The sequence below is a fragment of the Patella vulgata genome, chromosome 3 (assembly GCF_932274485.2).
Source record: "Patella vulgata chromosome 3, xgPatVulg1.2, whole genome shotgun sequence".
Taxonomy (NCBI): domain Eukaryota; kingdom Metazoa; phylum Mollusca; class Gastropoda; family Patellidae; genus Patella; species Patella vulgata.
Window position 1 is genome coordinate 13,757,136 of NC_065881.2, and position 19,871 is coordinate 13,777,006.

The window sequence follows — 19,871 nt, forward strand, 5'->3', positions numbered from 1 at the left end:
AACAAAATGTTAGTACGAAAAGACTTAATTTGTGACGAGTGGACGTTAAACCCAATTTCTCCCTCTCGAAAGATAGAAGAGGAAAATGTAATTAACATTGATTTGCTTTATTGAGTTGTTATATGACTATAAATAATTAAGTTGACATTGAAATATTGAGTTAGCATATCACTAAAATATTGAGCTCTTATATCACTATATAAATTGAGTTGATATATCGCTATAATCATTGAGTTGATATATGACTATAAATAATGAGTCCAATAATTAATATGCCTCTAAATATTGCGTTGAAATGACTATGAATATTGAGTTCATATATCACTAGCTATAAATATTGTGTTCGCATATCATCACTATAAATATTGTGTTATTGGCCGATACAATCATTTTATCTTATCTGTACGAAGATTAAAATGTACACAATACGGTGACGAATCAGAGACAGAGAGAGAGAGGGGGAGAGAAAGAGAGATACATGGGGTTTAACGTTCACTCGACACAAACTACGTCATTTCGGGACTAACATATGGTTCAATTTTATTTCAATACTTCGCTTGCGCGTAGGGGGTCTTTAGAAGTGGGAGGAAACCGGAGAACTGGGAGAAAAACCACGAGGTTGGACAGGCGACCCTACTCCTTGTCACGTACAACCGGGGAATCGAAACCATGCCAGTTGACTCAATGACAGACCTTATGATACAACGCGCGCGCTTTTTTTTTATTATTCCAGTTACACACATTCAAATGTGTCGCTAACCAGGAGGTCATTGTTCCGTTGTAGGCAGACAGAAAGATCCTCGTAATTTTGCCAGTCCGTTTTCTCCAGTCAGATCTAAATATTAAGGCCACCTGCAGATTTTGTCATTGTCGTTAGGTGTCAATAGGGTTAGAACATGTGATTGTTCACGAGATTGTTGGTTAGGGTTAGGGTTAGTGTTAGCCCTGTTTACATCTCGTAACCTTGACAGTAAAACACGAATCTATGATAAATTATCTCTGATAAAAATAAAATACGGAATATAAAACAATACAAACACGGACAGAAAAAAACAATCGAATTGCAATCTGACATTATAGAGCCAAATGATATAAAACAAGTGACAATGAGGATATGTTATAACCTGTGTTGACCTCACGAGGGGTCATAGGTCATGGATAATAAAAAGGATGAACACTGATTAAAATGAGTTGCATTAATCACGTATTATTATCTTATCATAGAATAACCTTTGATAGGTTATATACTCCACCAAAATGGCCTCCCTCCAATATGTATTGTAAGTAATTTCTAAATTGACTTTATTTTAAATTTCATTTATTAGCTGAGACATTAAGACATTAAGAATTACCGAACCTTTTAATGGTTTTATTACGTGATTTCGATCAAAGCTGTAGAGGTTGGGGGTGGGGGAGGGGCATAAGGTATGCCAATGAGTCAATGGACCGTATTTCGATTCCAAGCTGATAAGTAACAAAAATAATTGACTTCATTTTAACTCTGTGTTTGAATTTAATTTATTATTTGAGACATTGACCTATTTATGTAAGAATGACCACTCCGTTCGCTGCTTTATGACGGGGTTTCGCTGACAGCCATAGCCGAATAATCAAACGATTTCGCTTTAGATCATAATGTTTTGTCATTGAGTCAATTGACGTGGTTTCTCCTGATGGAGGCAGACCACCATTAAATTTCATCATCTCAGTACCCACGAATTGTAGTTCGTCTATTTATAGCAATTCTCTCTCTCTCTCTTTTCTCCCCTTTTGCATGCCCATTTGTGTTGATTTTTTGGTCTAGAATGGACGAAGAGGGTTTGAATTAACATTTTCTGCCAGGTTTTGGTAAATATTCATGATTTTGAGGCGGAAGGATAAGAGGGTTATCAGGTTAGCTACGGCGATATGTACGGCAACTAGTTACATGTTTTTAGTATGCTTCTTCAAGTTTGTGTATCTCAAAATTTTGGTGGTCAACCTCATACAAATTTTAGTGCAAAGACATGACCATTTGTTCCTCTGTAGTGAAAAGCATTCAGCCCAAGTTGGAGGTGGGCAAAGAGGCCAGAATTAACATTGAAGTCAATGGGGAAATTAATGGTGGTCTGCCTCCTGATGTTCCAGTTTCCCCCCACATGCACAAGCGAATTATTGAAATACAATTGTACTTTATGTTAGTCCCGAAATTACCTACCTTTATTGAGCGGATGTTAACCTTCCCTCTCTGTACTTAGGTTATTTATTTATCTAAGTGGGTAAGACGCTGACTCGCTAGCCTGGAGGTCGCTTGTTCGCTCATGGCGTGGTGTTCCCTTGTCAATGGTGCAGGACGGAGGGCCTGACAAGGACAGTTGTCTAGTCTTTTAAATTGGACGAAAAACAGAGGTCCTGTGTATACATTGGAGTGCACGTAAAACAAACCCTTGGCAGTTGAAATTCGATCTAAGACTAGGCCGTAGCACCGCTATCCGGGCAAAATTCACCCCATAGACCACTGTATGGCGTATGCCCGTCTTCATTAGCCCAGTTCGGAGCAGAACATTGGGGAGTTAAACCCCATTTCATTTCATGTTTCAAAACTTATAATAACTGGAACATCTACATTTCACAGCTCCCACGAACGAGAGGGCAGTTCAATTTATTTTGTATTACTATACACACACCGACAAGGTGGGGTCGGGTAATTATATAGTGCACATTTTGAGAAATAAACTTTTAATATCAACCACGCGATAAACAATCGAATATTTATCAATCACCCTAGTCTTGAAATCACGCACGGGTTTAATCAAATTTCCCTCGTAGACTAGTAGCACATACGGCGGATTGTAAGCTAGACTTAAGTTAAGCTGGCGTGTTATTTGCAAAGGAAACATTACTTTTTGTAAGTAACCGTCTCGGCACACTTCATTATAATTATTTCCTTACCTAGTAGGGGAGTTAGGTCGCCGAATGGTTTAACGCGTGTGCGTTAGATTATAAGGTCTGTCAGTGATTCAAGTGGCGTGATTTCGATTCCCCGCTTGTGCGTGACAAGTAGTTGGGTTGTAGGGTGTCCAGCCTTGTGCTCTCTCTCTCTCTCTCTCTCTCTCTCTCTCTTTATAGTATGTAACGGTAACGAGTTTAATATCTATTTCAGATATATATCCCTAACAGTATGGATTATAACGATCTTAAGTTTAGTAAATGGTGACGTAGATACTAGTGTTTGTGATCCACAAAATTACGCTAAATTGGCAGCTCAAAACCCACCAGGTGCTGTAGCATTATTTTACATAACTTATATTATATCTTACCCACCCCACCCCAACCACACCCCAACCCCACCCCAACACCAACACACTAACCGTGAAAGAAGATGTACCCCAACCCACCTCAACATCGACCTTTAGAGGAGATGCTATGATAGAAGTAGACCGGAATGACCGAATGAAACACTGCCAGAATATATATACCCCCTTATACTGAAATGCTCCGAATGCATCTTTAAGGTTCAGGTACGACAGACAACAAATACTGTATATCATTATCCCATGGGAAACGGATCATTCTGACAGTTGTCGTCGTGACATCAATTAAACTGGTCTGATTGTAAGTAATATACATTGAATTTCAAAATAAAATCTTAAGCCGTAGTCGTATATAGCCTATCAAAAGGAAGGTTTGGGGGTAGGTGTGGTAACATCTTACTTAGTGTCACCAGACAACCTAATCAAGACGGGCATGCTATACATTGTGGTAAGGGACATTATTTATTCATGTACATGCTCATCTGATTCGTAATTTGGCGTGTTCCTGTCCTGCACCAAACGGGATAATGTGTCGGACATTCGCCATACATTGTGCTATGAGAGTAATTTCCCGGAACAGCGGCGTTATGACCTAATTTCGAATTCCTACTGTCAATTTCTTTACGTGCACGCCGACGAACTCTCGACCATCACCTGGGTTAACCTGGACCACCTGAGCCACCAGTGTTCCTTCATTAGAACCATTTGAAGTTTTAAAATTGTGATCCCAGTCAGAAATTGACCTACAATTAAGCGTGTTAACCCATTCCAATGTAATTGCAGATTTACAGTTATTTCAGATTTTTCGATTCCCCGCTTGTACTTTCCATGGAGTAGGGTCGACTGTCCAACCACGTGGTTTTTCTCCGGGTCCTTCTTTTTCCTCCCACTGCTAAAGACCCCTACGCGCAAGCGAATTATTGAAATAAAATTGAATTATGTGTTAGTCCCGAAATGACCTAGTTTGTCCCGAGTGGGCATTAAACCTTATCTCCTCCTCTCTTTATTTCAGAACACCCAGTTCCACAGCTACCTGATCATTTTACAGTACGAGTGGAATGTAACATATTAGATCAGAATATTACAATTGATATAAAGGAGTTCTATGATGGTCCAAACGATCGAGGTGCCGTCCATATGTGGCAGAATGGTACTAATATACATTTGCTCTTCAGTTATAAGACGGACGAACTGTTGGCTATTGTTGATCAGGATGGTACGTACATAGTTATAAATAGAATCGGGATGGTACGTACCTAGTTATAAATAGAATGGGGAGGGTATGTACCTAGCTATAAATATAATCACGATGGTACGTACCTAGTTATAAATAGAATGAGGATGCTACGTTCCTAGCTATAAATATAACCAGGATGGGTCGTACGTAGTTATAAATAGAATCAGGATGGTATGTACCTAGTTATCAATAGAATCAGGATGGTACGTAATCTAGTTATAAATAGAATCAGGATGATGCGCACCTAGTTATAAATAGGATAAGTATAGCACCCACCTAGTTATAAATAGAATCTGGATGGTGCGTACCTAGGTATGAATAGAATAAGGATGGTATGTACCTAGTTATAAATAGAATCAGGATGGTACGTACCTAGTTATAAATAGAATCGGGATGGTATGTACCTAGTTATAAATAGAATCAGGATGGTATGTACCTAGTTATAAATTGATGTTAAAATTTATGTACTCGAGAAGTGTTACAAATCCAATCTTAGTCCTCAATTAGGAGAAGATGAATTATCTCACACAATATTTTTTATAGCTATCTAGTGCAATGTCTTTCATTATAATTTACCAGTAAGTGGATAAGACACTAGCTCGCTAGCCTGGAGGTCGTGGGTTGGATCCCTGCGTTGGCCGAGAAAGATCATCGGGATTTTCCAACGTGGTTTCATGATTATGTGCTTTGCTTTTTTGTCCATTGTCATGAATGTACCTGTTTCTTAGAATAATAAATAAATAAATAAACGTTTAAATTGATTGTATAATGCAGATGGCATTGCACAATGTGCAGTACAGAAACTTTCCACCAGTCCCTTCCAGTATTTATTTGGTTTAACAAAATATACAAACGGCACAGACCGGGTGTCCTCACCGCAAATGGCGTTTAAATTTGGAGGAAACATACCGGAAGTGTACAATGGGACAGACGTTGTGCGCGGTATTATCGTTAGTAAATGGGAGAGCTGTATTTATTGGGCGAAAGACGATGCTACCATGCGGACTACTTATTACTTCAGTTGTAAGTTTTTAAATATCTGATACCATTTCCCATTTTAGTATTTTACCTGGTGATCAAACGTTTTGTTAAAGTGTCCCTCTTGTTAACTTGTGGGGCTCACGGTGGCTAAGTGGGTAAGACGCTGGCTCGCTAGCATGGAGTTCGGGTATTCGATCCCTACTTGGGCCGAGAAAGTTCATCCAGATTTGTCATTGATGCAGGAAGGAGGGCCTAACAAGAATGGGACGAAAAACTGAGGTCCTGGGTACACATTGGCGTGCACGTAAAAGATCCCTTGACAGTTTGAATTCGATATAAGAGTAGGCCGTAGTGCCGCTGTCCGGGCAAAATTTCCCTCATATCACTCTGTATGGCGTATGCCCGTCTTCATTACCCAGTTCGGAGCAGAACAGTAGGACGTTAAACCCCATTTCATTTCATTTCATTTCATTTTGTTAACCTGAAGGTCCCATGTTCGATCGCTGCGTTGGCCGAGAAAATTCAGGGAGGACCTGGAAAGGAACAACGTTTAGTCGTTCGACAAACTGATGTTACATGTACACATTGACAGGCACGTTAATTAACCCTTGACAGTTGGAATTCGAAATAATTTCGAAGGAGCGCAAAATTACCCCTATAGCTCACTGCATGGCGAATGTCCGTCTCCATTATCCCGGTCGGAGCAGAACCGTAGCATGTTAAATCCCATTTCATTTCATTTCAGTGCCCTTTCATCCTCGACAGCTCCAACAATAATCTTATTTAGCTATTTCCCGTACTGCAGAGCACCACCAAGAAACGTTAGCAATTCACTGTTAGCTACTCAGTCGACTGTATCACTGGCAGTAATCGCATCTAGTTATTCGGATGGGACGAAAATCCCATGCCCATCAGTGTGCACGTTGTCATGCACGTAAAAGATCCATTGGAAGTAGGGAGAACACGTCACTGGAGCACAAACGTAGAAAGTTAAAACCATTTTCATTTCTATATCTGTGTATATTTCTAGCAGAGGTCATAAGGGATAATGTATAATCGTTCGGATGGGATCAAAAACCAAGGTACCGTGTACACATTAGTATGCACGTAAAAGAACCCTTGACAACTGGAATTCGGTATAAGAGTAGGCTGTAATTCCTGTATCCGGGCAAAATTACCATCTTAGCACACGTTAAACTCTTCTCCATTTCATTTCATTTTTATGTCTATTTCTAGCATCGGTTAACTGGACAAACTCACTTGTAGAAGTTGAACCGGTGAGAGCGCATGTGTTTGGAAGAAGTAAAAACGCTACCGTCACACGTGACTGGGAACATATTTATGATTTTGCCGATTTTACAGACAACATTGTGGGCGATGAAAGTGAGACATATGAAGTAAGTGTATTTCAAATTAAAGATGCATTATGTAACATTAAGTGTATTTCATATTAAAGAAGCATTATGTAACAGTAAGTGCAAGGGGACCGCACTACACGCAAAACAAAATGGACAAGAAAAACCTGTTTTAGTATGTTATATTTGGTATTGTAACATGGACGGGAAATCTTCCGTTGTTCTTTTCGTTGAATACGCAGATTGTTTTCCCTCTAGTATATTGGGTGGAGCTTAACCGTGCAATAATTAGACATGTTCAATGTTATAGCACACTTTTGCTGGTTTACACTAGTTTTAGTAGAAATCATAAATAATAGAGAAGTGGGGTGGGTTTTCTGTGCAATAACAATAAGCATGTTGAGCAGTTGTCAACGTTACAAGTCATTTATAGCACGCTTCATTCGTTAACAGGTTTAACCCCTCAGCCTTCGGCCTCTGGTTAAACCTGTTAACTTAAGAAAGCTGTGCTATAAATATAACTCATATAAGGTCAATATTAAAGATGCATTATACAGGAGTTAAATCTGCCTATTGCAGGTCTTTCTGTTGATGTCAACTGTTAAATAAACTATTATTTACTATTATTTAGACATATATTCACATGACAAGCCTATAATCAACTCTAGACCATTGGATGGCTGAGATTTAAATGGATTGAACACGATCGCCATTTAATGATAATATTGAAAAACATTTCAGTCAAATTACTGGCTCATGATACTGGAGGTCCCGTGTTCGATCCGGTGAGGGCCAAAAAGTTCATCGGCATGTTGCGTCTTGGTCCCACTTTGTCAGTGGTGCAGTACCGAGGGCCCGCCAAGGAACACCGTATAGTCGCTCGGATAGAACGAAAGAAAACCGAGGTCTTGTGTACATATTGATGTGCACGTAAAAGAACCCGTGACAATAGTTGGAATTTGATATAAGAGTAGGCCGTGGTGTCGCTGTGCGGGCAAAATTGTTCTTCAAGCACACTGTTTGGGAGCACACAGTATGGCGTATGCCCGTCTTCGTCTGCCCAGTAGGGCGTTAAAGTCCATTTTATTTATTTAATTTCGTCTTGTGTATTTCAGGTCCCCCATCAAACATACTGTCCAGGACGTATTGTAACCAAGGAGATACCCACAATAAGCGACGCCTTTACTTTCTCGTCAGAAATCCTCGACTTAAACGCTCAGACAATAAATATAATCAAGGTAAAGTTCGGGCGTTTTTATATTCACCAACTCTCTAGTCGACAGTTATTAATAACAGTTATATGGACAACAATCATTGGATTATTATACACCTGTACGACCTTTCGTTAAATTTCCGATAACAATATCTAGTGTATTATACCCCGACGCGACGTTTCTATAACAGTCCGCTTTATGGCGATGCAGCTAGAAGGGTATGATTTATGACGAAACTGCAATTATACGAAAACAAATGCACTCTTGAGCACCATTGTGGGGCGAAAAAACTAGGCCATCTGTGCACCTTGGCGCACTCGGCAAACCTCAGCAGACTCCAGTACCCTACATCTAGCATCGGCTGTATGACGAAGTTCGCCACTGGAACTACTTTCAAGTTATCGGATTACCAACGACGTCGGCCATGGCGACGCTCTAATTTGAAGAATGTATTATCAGTCTGAAACTATTTGTCTTTCAAGTTTATCAATGACAACTTTGCACTGACAATTCTTCACAGTCTTCGAACGACACAATATTAAGAACTTCTTTCTAAAAGCGGCAAGTTTTCCTAATAAGTAAACCGATGCCGCATCGCAATTGTATAGGTGTAGGTACATACCACTTACCGTCATACAGCCGAATGCACCTTGGCGTAGGTTTTAGCGCCGCTGCCTGGGCAAAATGTCTTCTATAGAAAACTGTATGGTGTATACCCGTCTTCATTACCCGAGTCGGTGTAGAAAGTAGGACGTTAAACCCCATTTCATACCTTTCATTATTTATTGCAGGAATATTATGACTTTAACAGTCATCTCTTTCGCTATGATTATTACCCCGATGTTGCTGAAGGTACCCCAACCTATGGTACGAACTTGTTGACCAGAATACATGACTTCAATACAGGTAAATATATCATATATCTCCATGGCAATACAGGTAAATATATCATATATCTAACTGGTAATACAGGTAAATATGACATATATCTTCATGGTAATACAGGTAAACATAGCATAAGCATCCCCATGGAAATATAGGTAAATATACCAAATATTTCCATGGTAATACAGGTAAATATAGCATATGTCTCCCTGGTAATACAGGTAAATATATCATATCTATCCATTTTAATAACAGGTAAATATATCATGGATATATATATATACAGGTAAATATATCCTATACATCTCCATGGCAATTGAGGGACACAAAATATATTCTCGGGATCTAATCAAGACGGGTACTAGTGCCAGGCACTTTGTTACGTTCCGATTCAAATATCCGTCATCATCAGCATAGTTGAGAATTAATTGCGAGATGGTGGACCAATTTCATTTCATATCACCAGGCCCATTTCTTGGCGCTGCGGTGGCTTAGTGTGTAATAAACGGAGGTCCCGCGTACACATTGAAGTTCGCTTAATAGAACCATTGGCAGATAAGTGTAGGTCTTAAGCCCCATGTCATTTTATATGTTATTTCAGTTCAACAGACCATTTTATGTTGTCTGGGCTGCTGTATTACAATAATTGTTATGATTTAGGTGTATTGCCTGGTTTGTTGTACTACACAATTATGATTTAGGTCCCGTGAAGATATTGGCGTGAACGTAAAAGATACCTTGGCAGTTCGAATTCGATATAACAGTAGGCCGTAGCCCCGCTGTCCGGGCAAAATTTCCCTCATAGCCCGTCTTCATTATCCATGTCGAATCAGAACAGTAGACCGTTAAACCCTATTTTGTTATAATTTAGGCGTGGCATATATTGTGGATACTGTGAATGGTAATTGTTCTGTGACCCCCATAGATGCTACTGGATTAGATGCAGCTGTTGCACCTGGAGGAAATGCTCGCATCAGGACAAAGGAGGAATTTTTCGATCTGGCGGGGGTAAATTACGAATATACTGGAGTAGTAAGTGAGATTCTTTCATTAATTTGAATTGATTAATAGGTTGAACGACGGATTACAAATCCGCCAACTATGCAGCTCGTGAGTTCCATCCCACGGTCGTACGTGAGAAGGGATAATCACGTTTGCTTTCTAACTGTTCTTCGGCGATAATGTCAACTTAATAGTAAATAGGTCATTTCCAGACTGTTATATGAGGGCGAGAGAAAGAGATCATTGGTTGCACCACGGATTACAAATCCGCCATCTATGCAGCTGCGAATTCTATCCTAAGAAAGAATAACCACATTGCTGTCGACATGTTCTTCGTTGTTAACGTCAACAGAACAGTAAATAGGTCATTTCCAGACTATCGTATTATGAGAAAAAGAGGGGGAGGAACGATGGAAAGAGAGCGCGAGACAGAGAGACGGGGGCAGGGGAGAGAGAGAGTGAGCGAGAGACAGAAAGAGAGGAGAGAGGGGAAGGGGGATTTCAATACTATCATATGAGAAAGAAAGGAAAAGACATGGTTGGTGGGAGGGGGGGGGGGTATAACGTACACATGCTTATAAATAGATTTTTTCCTGGTATATCTTTTGCCAATAATTCACATGCGTACAAAGGTCGTGAGTAACCCTGATAACTAACGACAAGAGTTAAGTCCCTTGATAAATTGAAACAAGTCCTTTGATAAACTGAAACAAGTCCCTGGATAAATTGAAACAATTTTTGAACACTCTGTATATAGATGAATGCATGAATAAAGATATATGTCTTGATATGCTGGTCTACATAAACTGAATGTATATTCTATTATCCAGAAAAAAATTCGGGGAATAGACTGTGATGTGTATACTGCTCAACGAAATGATTGGCCGGTACCAGGAGATAATATTATCTCGAACTGGGAATGGTCGTTTGCTACAGTAAGTTCTTTTATACTGAATATTAACGATACGTGATGAGTTGCGTCAATGTAGTTTTAGAGTTTTGGCTTCGGCAGATTTTTGCGCCGCGTACGTATGAGTTCTGGCATTGGGGCGCTCTTTTTAGTGATTAAATTCCAGTTCTGATCATGCGTAAAACCACATCAAATAAATGCCTTCGTGTTGTAGTATATTAACAGATTCATAAACACCCTATGACACAAAATTCAGCGTCTAAAAGTAGGAAAAAAGACGCTAAAAGGAGGAGGATTTTATACGGACCTTTTCCGTGTGAATGCTGTTTGATACGTGCTGCCGTGTTCGTATGCCGCGTTACGTGTGGGAACTACACACAAATTGATGACGTAATACGACAAATCGTTACGGACGCGCTCTATGGACCAGGATTTTCGCTTGCCAAAAGTTTCCATTATGCAGGTCTATTTCGTGGCATCAAATATTAAATTAATTATTATTTAGACATTTATTCACATGACAAGCCCGTAATAAACTCTAGAACGTCGGATCACCGCGATTTAAATCGATTTGACTGGCCGCCAGATTTAACGATTTTTAACGATAACATGGTTAATCGAGACTTAGTCTCGGTTCTCATGTACCGTTGTTATGATAATTAACGATCTACGCCACATCTTTAAACTGTCATAACTTCGCCCAGAATAAAGTAATTTGAATGTAATTTAAAATATATTAATTTTTTATTATCTATTTTTGAATTATTTTAAAAAGAACGGTGGGCTCTTTATCTAAATCTTACATAATGCATCTTTAACAAACTACAAATCAGATAGGCTCTATTAATCAATCTGATCAAAATACAGATCTATATTTCGTTTCGTTTTTTATACTTTCGATGACCTACACTACATGAAGATCTGACCAGTAGTACTGGAAGGTCGCGTCAGGGGTCGTACAAGCGGCTTTTGAGCCTATGACGTCAGACATTGATGAATCAATCAGCTTTGACGTTTCTAGTGGTTTACCCACAGTTTCATGCATGACACGCCAAGAAGTCGCAGTAACAGATGGTTTCATTGGCTAATCCCTCACGCCATCCAGAACGCCTGTTATATAGCAACGCTTCCAGACCCTAGTGTACTACAGACAAAACGAAACGAAATAGGGTTTTAATCAGATTGTGACAATCTATGAAATCTGGTCTCAGGTCTCATTTAAAAAATGTATATTTTTGGCGGATGCATTAACCCCAGCTCACTAACCAGGCCGTCCAGAGTTTGGTCCCGGTGTTGCGTTTTACAGCATTATTTCACTTCGTCACGGGAAATTTTTTGGCCGACACCGGGATCAAACCCAGGGCCCTCCTGCTACCATGATCATTGAGCCACATCAGCTCTGTTTTATCATAATAATGTATTATTATTTTAGCAAGATTGGTTAGAAAGTGTTGGTTATCAGTTTGAATTTAATCTTCCAATTCAGTTTAGAGTTACCTCTTATGATGTAAGTATATCGGGGGGTTTGATGGCCGCATGGTTAGCACGGGCGCGTTGTATCATAAGGTCTGCCACTGAGTCAACTAGCGTGGTTTCGATTCCCCGGTTGACGTGACAAGGAGTAGAGTCGCCTATCCAACCTCGTGGGTTTTCTCCGGGTCCTCCAGTTTCCTCTCACTGCTAAAGACACCTACACGCAAGCGGATTATTGAAATTAAATTGAACCATATGTTAGTCCCGAAATGACCTAATTTGCGTCGAGTGGACGATAAACCCCATCTCTCTCTCTCTCTCTCTCCCTCTTTAAGTATATCTGGTTTCGATTCGCAACTTGTGCGTGACTAGGAGTAGAGTCGACTGTCGCATGTGGTGGGTTTTCTCCAGGTCCCCCGGTTCACATCCACTGCTAAAGACTCCTATGCAAAAACGAAATAAAACTGGACCATATGTTGGTCCCGAAATGACCTAGTATGTGTAAATTAGGCGTTAAACTCCATGTCGCCCTCTGTCTCTCCCATAGATACTACATGACCATTGACAGTATTATATTAAGATAGATATTTCAGGCTCCAATCGATAGAGTCTGAAATACTAATTTATATTTCAGACTATACCATATATAGTACGTATATGACATATATATTTAAAACTCCCATATATTGATAATACTATTTATCACCTAATAATACTTTCTACAGTAGATAATCGCTTGTGTGATAAATTTCATAATCTACTACGGAGATATCGCTTTACATGAATTTGATTGGCCAGTTAAAAAGGAACTACTTTTTTATTTTCAAAAGAACAGTTCATTTCTTTATTAAAAGTAACTTTTATTTTATTAAAAATGAACTGTTTTTGTTTAAATGACCTTGATGCAAACACTGGGTCAATATAAAGGAATTTGCAATGGTTGAATTGCTGTTAAAATATGATGTATCACTATGCCGTAATGTAATCAAGTTCAGTAAAAGTGAAGTCTATAGCAAATAATTATATTTATTTATTTGTGCATGTAAGAACGGATTGGGTGATAAATAAAATATCCTACTCGTCTTTTTTTATATCAAAAAATATCAACACTCGTCGTTAAAGTAAAAAAATATCTCGGCAGAACCTCGTTTTTGTTTTATTTTATCGACTTGTGTTGATATTTTTTGATATCAAAAATGACTCGTAGGGGATTCCCTATTTAACCTGCATTCGTATTTTAGACTATTCTGGATACTATATATATTGATGTACATGTATAATATTATATATAATTTATCTTTCAGACTGACATAGATACTGTATATAACCTCTATTCGTATAAAGAGGACAGACCTTATATCTGGAAGTTTGATATTTCGCCTTGTTTTAGTTTTGATAACAGAAAGGATATACAGTTTGCCTTAAACGGTAGGTTGGGGGCAAAACAATATTAGTAATGGGGAGTTATCTTCCGCTGATGCATTGGTGGGAAAACAGTGTCACATTTACTGATGTTATTTGGTGGGAGGGGGGTTGGATGGCCGAATGGTTAGCACGTGCGCGCTGTATCATAAGGTCTGCCATTCCGTCAACTGGCGGTGTTTCGATTCTCCGGTTGTACGTGACAAGGTGTAGGCTCGCCTGCCCAACCTCGTGGGGTTTCTCCGAGTCCTCCGGTTTCCTCCCACTGCTACAGACCCCTACACTCAAGCGAATTATTGAAATAAAATTGAACCATGTATTAGTCCAGAAATGACCTAGTTTGTGTCGAATAAACGTTACCCCCCCCCTCATCTCTCTCTCTCTCTCTCTCTCTCTCTCTCTCTCTCTCTCTATTTAGTGTGAAAAATATTACAGTTATTTGGTGGAAAAACAATATTAAAATAGGAAAGCCAGCCAGAAAATCTAGTTAAAGTCTCATCTTTATTCGCTGCCTTTGTTCTCTTTGGTGGCTGTTAACTAAACGTACGCTTTCCGACGACAATTCGCTCCGCTTAAGAACAGACATTTAGCTGGTTGACCGACTTTTTAATTCCAATATTGACGATTTTAGTCGAAAACGCTATGTTTATTTTGAGAATGTTGAAGTATATATCCTGTTTTCATTTAATAAGATTCAAAGGGTTTTATTAGTCCTTTTTTTGTATAAACGGAGTAGGGCCGCATTACAAAACAGTTGGATATGGCTGCCATTTAGGACAGAGATCTATTCTAAAAGAAGAGTAGATAGTTCTCTGTGTCCAGAATGTGGTGTCTAGTGAATCTTGTCCAATCTAAAGGTACCCTGGCTTGGTGAAAGTTCTGGCGTTTCCCTGACCACCAACCATCAACATAGCGAAAAACTACTTAGGTAAAGTGTCAAACATAGGTTGCCAGACAACGAAACATACGCCCGGGGAGTCAACGAGAGTTGTCGCATATTTTTTTTCTTTTGTCAGATATTGGCTTCTGCCCTATTCTAACATTTAGCATACACAACATTTAATATCAATTGCCATAATCATCAGAAATTGTTGAAAATTGATAGGTCATAACTCTGGCAGTATGACCGTAAACAATGTGTATAAATTTAAATTCAATCGCATATTAAGTTTGGCCTCTAGAGCACCCACAAGTAATTCGGGACGCCGGGCCGATGGACGGACGGGGACGACGACAATATACGACCACATTTCTATGTGAGGCTATAAAAATGAAATGAAGTGAAATGGAGTTTAACGTTCTACGGTTCTGCTCCAACTTGGCTAATGGAGACGGGCATACGCCATATAGTGTGTATGCGGGACATTTTGCCTGAACATCCCCGCTACGGACTTATATCCAATTCCAACAGCCCAGGGGTATTTTGCGTGCACGCCTGTGTGTACACGGTACCTCGGTTTTTCGTCCCATCCGAAAGACTAGACAGCTGTCCTTGTCAGGCCCCCTTGCTGCTCCCCTTACAAGGGGAAACCACGCCGGAAAATCTCGATAAAGTAAAATGGGTTTAACGTCCTATGGTTCTCTCCAACTGGGCTAATGAAGATGGGCATACGCCATACAGTGTGCTATGAGGACGAATTTGCCCGGACATCGGCTCTACGGTCTACTCTTATGTCAAATTCCAATAGCCCAGGGATATTTTGCGTGCACGCCTATGTGTACACGAGATCTCAGTTTTTCGTCCCATCCGAACGACTGAACAGCTGTCCTTGTCTGGCCCCCGTTTTCTGGATCACTGACAAGCGGAAAATCTGGATGAAGTAAAGTATCAAACATTTTTAATTATACTAAGAGGAGAACGCATGTTACCTTTTATTGATTTTTTTTTATATTTTTTTGAATTTCAGGACAGTTTCGACAGATAGTGGAACCGAATGAATTGTTATTTAAAGATTTTGTTGTTGTCAGTATCGCCGGATTTAGTAGTGTTTCTCCTCTACGAGTAGCTAACTTACAGGTTTGTTGTGCAGTTAATAAGTTTCTAGCTTTCCCGATTTGGCTCTGGACTGATTTTGTTTCCTAGCCAGTTTGCCTCAGAAGCCGTTTGGACTCGATGCATGATTTGAGTCAGTATCTAACATAAAGTTTTGCTAAATAAACTATAAACATACTTATGGAAATCTGCTACTGATTTATTTAGGCGACGTTTCGAAGAGTATTATCTCAACGTTTTCAAGCTAATAAGTATGTTTATAGTTTATTTAGCTGCCCAGGTTCTAAATGCCACTTAAAGAATAATAAAGGTTTGCTGTTTAATTAATAAGAAATAGCGAGAACTTAGCTTTGTTTTTGGATTCATTCCTGTTTTGCGGTTTGGCTCAGTATTCGGTTTTGCTATGTACAGGTTTGGTTCGGTATCCTGTTTGACCCTGTACATGATTTAACCCAGTCTACGATTTTACACGGTGCTCGGTTTGGCTCAGGACCCGGTTTGGATTTGAATTTGATTTCACTCGGTAGCCTACCTGGTATGACACGCTACCCAGTTTAATTCGGATCCTGGTTTGGCTCGGTACCGGGTTTTGATTCAGTATCCGGTTTGATACCTTATTCTTCTTTTATTAGTGTTTATCGCGCGGGTCCTTCGAGAGTATTATCGCAGGGGTCTTTCCTGTGGGGGAAACTGGAGTGCCCGGGGTAAACCCATGGGAATCAGAAGGCGCCACATCACTAAGCAACAGAGATTGAAAACACGACCCGCAAACCAGGGTTGACCGGTAAGCTGGAAGGGCGACACTCTAGGCCACTGGACAATGCCCAACGCTGCACCTAAATTACAACATGCTTTAATAATAATATACCCTGTTTCTTTTTAGTTCTCATACATCAATGATGATATTATAGTCAGTTTCTCGTTACTGGACGTAGCACCTATAACCGGTGACGTACAACACATAAAGGAACTGACGTTAGAAGAAGCTGACGCATTGTTTGAAAAAACAGTAAATAGTGGAGATTTTATAGTCAAAATGGATGTCGATACATTCAATGACGTAAGCAATGATATTTTGTACATTTTGGATTCTCGAATCCGCGAAGTGTCCACTAAAAATGTAAATCATAAAAGATAAAAAGGACAGGATGATAACGACTATATGTTAATGGAGGCCTATCCCGGGTTTCTTTTACAGTCACGTGTGCAATGGTAGTAGAATTGTGCCCCTTTATCTAATTCTTACAGTCAGATGATCTTTTAGGCTCTTGTAAACGACTAGAAATTATCTTGTCCCGATAACATTACCCTAGATTCGAATATTGTCCTTACACCATCCAACAAAGTTATATAAATTAAAGAATAGCCACAGATGTATAATTCATTTAAAATTTACGTCGGTTTCTGATAATTTCACACCGCCATCTCTATAAGTCATAAGCAAATAAAGTAATAATAATTATGTTTTAATGTTTGGTATACACGCCAACCCATGTCTGCTATGCTTGAGCACAATACAGTTCTTAGAACTAGATATTGTAATTGAGTGAACACATTTAAAATTTTAGACGGCAAACAAATCAATTCTAAAAAATTCGTCGTGATCACTGTTTAAGGAAAAATAGAAAAAAAAGTCAATGAAACTGTCTGTTGTGGCAAGTTCTTTGCAGCGAAGATAAAAGCAAAAGTTGTATTTCTAAATACCGACGTGAAACATCAAGTGTCTGACGTCATGACCCCTGACACGACCTCCCATTACAACCGGTCATATTTCATGCAGTAGATTCCATCAAAAGTTTAAAAAAATAAATAAATGAAATATAGCTCTGTATTCTAATCAGACTTAATTAATAGGATCATTGTTCATCAGATTGCATGATTTTCTACTTTCAGTTAGCAACATTACGAGCTACACCATATACTTATAAATCAACTGATGTGTATTTAAATGCAGATAAAAATGTATATATTACTGCTTCTGATGGATATAGCTCAGGTAATTAACGCGATGGGGGAGATGGGGTTTAACGTCCACTCTGCATTAACTAGGTCATTTCGGGACTGGTATATCATTCAGTTTTATTCCACGAATTCCCTTACGCGTTTGAGGAAACCAGTGGACCCTGGACAGGTAACCCTACTCCTTGTCACGCACAAGCGGGGGAGAGGGAGCTGATATCTTGCAAAGTACAAAATACACGCGCCCGCCTTCATTAGCCCATTATGTGCAAAAGAGTAGGACGTTAAAGCCCATTTCATTTGAACAGTATATTGGGTTTTTCCATGCCCACGTGAGCTCAAAGGTAAGGGTAAGAAATCATACTTTACCTGTTTTTAGAAATGTGTGGAGAGTGGTAGAATTGCCTAATCTTGTATCGAATTCCAACAGAAAGGGTTCTTTTACGTGCACGACAACTATACGTTGTTGCTTGCCAGGATCTCGGGCCCTCTGTTCTGCACAACGAACAGGGAGGAACCGTACCGAAAAATCCGATGAACTTTCTAGAGAATGGCATAGTATCGTACTTTTGAGTATAACCCAAACTGGTTGGGATAAAGGTATTCTAAATATACACAGTCGGTCAGTGGCTTGATTATAACCATCTCATTACATTTCCGTGACGTAACATTTACCGTTGTAATACTATGGGGGACAGTCACTGCTATGTGTATATAGTATCTACTAATATTTTGTATTTCAGGGTCAATGGCTGGCTTAGGAATTGCTATGATTATAATTTCGTTCGGAATCGGATTTGGTATTCTATTTTTCGTATTTAAAATGAAGGGCCGTACAATGCCGAATCCATTTGCCGTTGGGTTTTCGCCAAAACGATTTGGAGACAATACAGAGATAAAGGCTGAAGAGGGCAAATAATTTAAAAGGTGTATTCATAAAACAGTTTGTGGGACTTTATTTAAATCGTTAAAAATCATGTACTTTCAAATATCACTGTTTACAAAGACCATTGGAAATAGTAAATCTTATTCGATTCTGGAATGACAAAAAAAAACCAACAAAAAAACAAAACAAACAACCCCCCCCCCCCCAAAAAAAATTTTGAAGATTAAAACATGCATGGATACACGTAGTTCCTTATTTCGTTTCGGTTTTATTTTTTAATTTGTATTATATAAATTTTGTTTCATAAAGGTTAGTATACAACAACAAAGCGAAATCCTGAATAACAGAAAAACATTATTAAATATTAACAAATGCACGGATACACAGTAAATTCTTCATTTCGTTTCGTTTTTTTTTTAAATGTTTATTATTTAAATTTGGTTTCGTATAGTATAGTATATATAACGACATTTGATCAGATTGTGTATATGACGAATTATTTATTACTAGCAGGATACCCGGCTTCGCTCGGGGGTCATAACTCCGAAACCGGAAGAGGTAGACTAACGCCACCTGGCTTATGTTACTCCCCGGTCCGACCTACCCCTATACCCCAAATTTCAGACTCGGGGCAGACCTAGTGTAGCCGCCAACCCCGAACAGACCGGCTTCGCTCGGGGGTCATAACTCCGAAACCGGAAGTGGTAGACTAACGCCACCTGGCCTATGTTACTCCCCGCTAACCCCGAACAGACCGGCTTCACTCGGGGGTCATAACTCCGAAACCGGAAGTGGTAGACTAACGCCACCTGGCCTATGTTACTCCCCGGTCCGAGCTACCCCCATACCCCAAATTTCAGACTCGGTGCCGATGTAGCCGCCAACCCCGAACAGACAGACTTCGCTGGGGGGTCATAACTCCGAAACCGGAAGTGGTAGACTAACGCCACCTGGCCTATGTTACTCCCCGGTCCGAGCTACCCCTATACCCCAAATTTCAGACTCGGGGCAGACCTAGTGTAGCCGCCAACCCCGAACAGACCGGCTTCGCTCGGGGGTCATAACTCCGAAACCGGAAGTGGTAGACTAACGCCACCTGGCCTATGTTACTCCCCGGTACGAGCTACCCCTATACCCTAAATTTCAGACTCGGGGCAGACCTAGTGTAGCCGCCAACCCCGAACAGACAGACAGACAGACAGACAGACAGACGACAGTCACATATATATATATAGATTTATTCATTTATTTCATATTCAAC

The 19,871-nt window shown here is 39.7% G+C and overlaps 1 protein-coding gene across 1 annotated transcript; it reads left to right on the forward strand.

Moving 5' to 3' along the window:
- The first annotated feature begins 1,257 nt into the window (after positions 1 to 1,257).
- Positions 1,258 to 18,986, forward strand: LOC126815310 (uncharacterized). Its single transcript, XM_050540879.2, has 15 exons — positions 1,258 to 1,280; positions 3,143 to 3,258; positions 4,306 to 4,509; positions 5,305 to 5,553; positions 6,748 to 6,908; positions 7,982 to 8,104; positions 8,872 to 8,986; positions 9,837 to 9,997; positions 10,798 to 10,902; positions 12,310 to 12,384; positions 13,655 to 13,778; positions 15,680 to 15,789; positions 16,649 to 16,825; positions 17,659 to 17,761; positions 18,468 to 18,986. Exons 1-15 carry the CDS (start codon positions 1,258 to 1,260, stop codon positions 18,641 to 18,643), a joined length of 2,022 nt encoding a protein of 673 aa, XP_050396836.1. The 3' UTR covers positions 18,644 to 18,986.
- Positions 18,987 to 19,871: the final 885 nt, after the last annotated feature.